Raw genomic sequence first — 4,768 nt, 5'->3', positions numbered from 1 at the left:
TTTTAATTTTGAGTATTTGAAAAGGTCATAAATTTCGAACCCGGCAAATGATGTGCACAATTTCTACGCTACCCTTCTTTTTTCCTCCCTGATAAGCTATATAAGAATTACAATTTGTATTAAGGAACGAGGGTTTATATAATTTAATAAACAGAAATATGCAAATAGAGAAAGAAAGAGTAAAAAAGTCTACTAATTGCGAAGATTACGAATCTCTTGTGGGACAAGGGTTGTCTCCACTTTCCAACCCTACCTATAATTTCACTTAATAAAAATCTCACGTTGACACGTTGAGCTTCATATAGCTGTATTAATCATCAACAGTGACCTCTTCCCAATGTCCACATGCTTAAATGGCCGTTTGCATCGATCACACCCAATTAACTTACTATATATATATAAAATATACTACACCCATATTATAAAATACTGCCCTTTCATTGTTGCGTGAAGCTGTCATAAAAAGAAGGAAAATCTCTAAATTTGATGGAGTAAAACTAAGAACAAAGAGTAGGAAGACATGGATTAATTGACAATATCCAACAAAAACAACGATTATTAGTTTATTACTCATCGAGTCATTGAAGCAAATATAGAGGAATTCATTTTTGTACTAAACAAAGGACAACATCATAGTATTTGAAGGTCCTTTTGAAAAAAACTAACGCCAATCTCTGTGAAAGAAAGTGCCTATCTACCTAACTGTCTCTCAATGTAATAACAAAGATCCTTTTACAAAGGGAAGGAGGGAAGAAAGAGGTTATGTTTGAAAAGTCAAAACCTCTCAAAAACCCTTCCAAGAAGTTGCGAGTTTCATTTACAACACGTGGGTAATTGAACGTAGTCCAAGGGTCAACCACGAAAAAAGGAACAAGGAAAATGTGAAACTCGCAACAGAATTATTCTGAGAGATTGACAGGCCTTCGTTTCTCTGAAATGGTGCTAGAAAAACACTGTAAATAAAAAAGACAAGTCTAAAAGTGGAGCTTATTCATAGTCATCCCACGCTTCTGATGTGAAAAAAGAAAGAAGAAGAAGAAGAGAAATTAAGAAACATAGACAATCCTTCAAGTTTTGTGATTTGCTAGCTATGTCAAATGAGTTTCAGCAATGCCTGTCGTAGGTTTCTCGCAAGATCTTTCACTGTCATGCAGAAATCAACGTCCATCTGCAAGAAATAATTGACAAGTTTTTGTGATGAGTCTAAATTCAAAAAATAAAGATGAGTATAATATTTAGTGCTGTGATGTGACACAATCTTGTCAAACAACTTATTTCATAATTTGTTAAAATGTTAAAATTGTGAGTGATACAATATCAATTTCACATAAAGCGACTAACATTATTTTTTGTAAAACGTCGATTATCAAAAAAGAAAAAAGAAAAAAGATGACTAAAGTTGGGGAAATGATATTTTTCATGAACTTGACACACAAATTATCAAAGTATTAATTTTTTCCCTGATAATCAACGATGTTATGAGTACTAGTGCAATACAATTTTCACTAGATCGCACCACTAATATTACTTTTGAAAATTTTTGTATGATTAGGCTCATTGAATAAAGATTGCTTAACACCCCCCTACCTCTCCTAAAAGAAGAATAACTGTAGTATCAGTCCTGTTGAGAGAAATTATATGGAGATGTAACATAAGCTAACCAAACACGCATTATAATTAAGAAGCATCAAAGTGTCATTGAATATGTCGTATAGAAATATGAAGGACTTCAAAGAAGGATAGACTGGATAGTGAAATTACCTGAGCAACAACAGTTATATCAAGTGTCGAATTTCCAAATGGCAAGACACTGCTATTTAAGATAGCTAGATCAAGTTTCTCTATTTCGCTTAGTATTTTTGCTGCATAGCCTTTGCGGTTCTCACAATGGATTCTAATAAGTACATCCTTCTCCAAAACTCTAGCTTCAATATGGGGGAGCTGTTCATTGGATTCGCTATCCGAGTTATCCTCAGATGAAGATGTGTCATCAGCGGCTGAGAGTCGAGTCTTCTTCACAAAAACCACTGATTCCATCGTTTTCTTTGCAGCCTGCTCTTCGAGTGTCTTTACACGTTCTTGAAGCTGTTTCAAGTACTTAATAGCGTCTCCCAGGACAGAAGCCTTATCCATCTGCATACAAATATTAGGGTGTCACACAAAGATATGCTGATTAATAAATCTTGATTGTACTATTTCTAACTATAAATATTTTTCTTATTTTTTTTAGTTAAATGTGATGGCTACACGAAATTATAGTGTATGGTATATACTAAGGAAAATAAACTAGGTTGCATTATCTACATGTAGGAATCTTTTTTAAGTGTCTATCTTCATACCATAGCCTAGTGATATTTGCCTACTTATTTGGCAAAATATTTGAAGTTTGATCAACCATGCATATATATAGGTGTGGCATTTCTTGGGTTAGTGCTTCTTCTATCGCTTGTTAACGGAAAACAGAAGGGTAGCCCATCGATCTCCACACTCTATGGATCATGTTTTACCAATTCACAAGAAGTAATGCTAAGGATTCAAATCCAACAAAGGTTCAATTAATTAATGTGCTAATGTTTATAAAAAGATATAGTTTTCGATAACTTTTATGTTAAATGTGTTATAAAATGTTAAAAGTTAGTTTATTAAAAAAAAAAAACTAAAAGCTAGATTATTTGTAAAAAAACCAAAAATAAAAAGTTAAAAGCAACAAAACTTTTTCCAGAAAATCTCAAACGCACACAGTACTGTCATATTCTGTTTTTGTTTGTACTAATTCGGACTTTATATTGTTAGGGCAACATTGGTAGAAAGCAATTAATTAAGCAGCATAACCGTTTAGATCTCATCTAACTAAGAAGCAACAATAACTGATCTTTATGAAAGATAAATCATGCGTAATATTTAAATAAAATTAGACCCTTTCAAGAACCTGTGAGAGAGATTAACAAAATAGTACCTTCTTTAGGCCAGGAACAACTGCAGAAAGTGCTATAAACCGCTGGCTGAGCTTTTCTCGGCGCTTTCTCTCCGCTATTACATGATCTTGTGCATGTAAAGGAGTTCTAGGCATTGTAGCTACCTTCTTGGGGACCTGTCCATGTTTTGATGAACAATTTTGCATCCCAAAGGAACTCTCAGAAATCATAGCTGGGAAATTCGTATTTCTATCAGAAGCCGCCTCGCTCTTTGGTTTCATGGTGCAGTCTAGACCATAAAATTGCTGTGAAATGGCTGGGGGTGAGTTTGAGTTCTCGAATGAAATCAAATGTGAGGAAGATGAAGAAGCAGCCTTTGAAGGAATATGGTCAGTGGCGCAAGAATTCCAGCTGTTTGTCTTGAGCTGTTTTGCCGGTCTCCCAAGCTCAGTCTGAGGATTTTCTATGACTGAAGCATGAAAGTTGTATGCGCTTTTGGGATTGAGATCTGGGTTGGATGGGTAGCTCTCACCAGAAAAAGAATGAAAATCAAGATCATCAAGTGAGTATCCGAAAGAGTTGATCTCGTATTGATGGATAAAGGCAGGATCTTCCATTTCCTGAAAAAAGAAAAAGAAAAATATAAGTATTACCAAGAGAAGTGTGAAGATTTATCCATGCACTTAAATGAAAGAAAAAAGACAAGAACAATTGGTATAAGTTGCATAAGAATATTACCAGTTCAGATATCCATTTGGCAGATGAGCTTTCCATAAAATTAAGCACCCTTTTTGTTTCCTTAAAGATGAAATCTAGGACCCTGGGAAAGTTGAAAAAGGCACCGAAATCTTAGATTTTGAGCCACCAAGGTAGTAACTATAGCAGATTTTAAGATATATTGATAATAGAAAATGATTCCAAGTAGTATATTTGCTTTTTATTAAAGAAATCAAAAATTACACAGTAAATGAAAGATTAATTAATTAAGTACAAATCACTTTGTGTACCAAAGTTCGGAGGTAAGGATAGGGAAAATAGGAACTAAGATTAAAGAGGAAGAAAAAACCCAAGACCCTAAAGCAAAAAACTCAAGAATTTGCATAAAATTCCTTAGTTTCAGAAATTATAGTCCAAAAAAAGTATAACATCCACCAAAACCCTAAGAACAATTTTCATATTTCAAGGCCAAAAGTAGCATTGGTAATTGAACAATGATGGTGATAAAAGCTGAAAAATAAGACCTTGAGCTATAGGTTATACAAGATATTTGGTTCTTCTAACGTTTTCAAGAATTTTTGTTTTAGAAAAAGAGAGAGAGAGAAAGAAAATAGCACCTCCAAGAGAACTGGAAACCAGTGTGTAAGAGTTGAAACTTGAAAGCTTAGCTTACCTTCAAAGTTCAAAGAAGACTGGAGCTAGCTTTTCTTTTTTCTGATTCGACAAAGCGTATAATTTTGTGTCTTTTATAAGTGTACCGTACGCGCTTGATAATTGATATAATTTAACTCGTATTCGCCCATGTGAAAATATATGTTGTGTTCTATTTCACCACTGTTCATATGATGGCTCTCACTCACAAAAAGCCAAGAGGGAAGAAAGAAAAATGCTTTCTCTGTTTCTCAGCTATTGGTCAAATTCTGACTCCTCTGCATTTTTGGTCACTATAATATTCCCATGTCAACTTTTTCCTTATAGACTTTCTCTATTAATTGTTCAACGTTCACCGGCTTTGGTTTTGGCCCCATTTAAGTGAAACTTCTTTTATTCTCTATTTTTTTGAGACACCCATTAGTACTGGAAGTGTGAAACTTCAACTTGATTAGGATCATTTTAATTAGGCTATTTTGTTTATA

The 4,768-nt window shown here is 34.0% G+C and overlaps 1 protein-coding gene across 3 annotated transcripts; it reads right to left on the bottom strand.

The window, feature by feature from the left end:
* Nucleotides 1–677: 677 nt before the first annotated feature.
* LOC115995340 (transcription factor bHLH18-like) lies at nucleotides 678–4,369 on the bottom strand. Of its 3 annotated transcripts, none has more exons than XM_031119859.1 (5): nucleotides 4,306–4,369; nucleotides 3,654–3,735; nucleotides 2,957–3,535; nucleotides 1,762–2,133; nucleotides 678–1,168 (listed from the first exon to the last, which is right to left on the bottom strand). In XM_031119859.1, the coding sequence occupies exons 2-5, from the start codon at nucleotides 3,687–3,689 to the stop codon at nucleotides 1,094–1,096; spliced, it is 1,062 nt and encodes a 353-aa protein (XP_030975719.1). In that variant the 5' UTR covers nucleotides 3,690–3,735; nucleotides 4,306–4,369; the 3' UTR covers nucleotides 678–1,093. The 3 variants fall into 3 exon arrangements, with proteins under 3 accessions (XP_030975719.1, XP_030975718.1, XP_030975720.1); XM_031119858.1 differs by having other exon boundaries at nucleotides 4,250–4,335; XM_031119860.1 differs by lacking the exon at nucleotides 4,306–4,369 and adding an exon at nucleotides 4,157–4,178.
* Nucleotides 4,370–4,768: the final 399 nt, after the last annotated feature.

Source organism: Quercus lobata, chromosome 6 (genome assembly GCF_001633185.2).
Source record: "Quercus lobata isolate SW786 chromosome 6, ValleyOak3.0 Primary Assembly, whole genome shotgun sequence".
NCBI lineage: Eukaryota > Viridiplantae > Streptophyta > Magnoliopsida > Fagales > Fagaceae > Quercus > Quercus lobata.
This window is presented reverse-complemented; position numbering and strand designations above follow the sequence as displayed.

Excerpts from the sequence above, each read along its gene's own strand:
- LOC115995340 (XM_031119859.1), bottom strand. The coding sequence starts at position 3,689 with ATGGAAAGCTCATCTGCCAAATGGATATCTGAACTG. Across the intron at positions 3,536-3,653 it reads CCAAATGGATATCTGAACTG|GAAATGGAAGATCCTGCCTT; the intron begins GTAATATTCTTA and ends TTCTTTTTTCAG. Across the intron at positions 1,169-1,761 it reads ATATAACTGTTGTTGCTCAG|ATGGACGTTGATTTCTGCAT; the intron begins GTAATTTCACTA and ends TATTTCTTGCAG.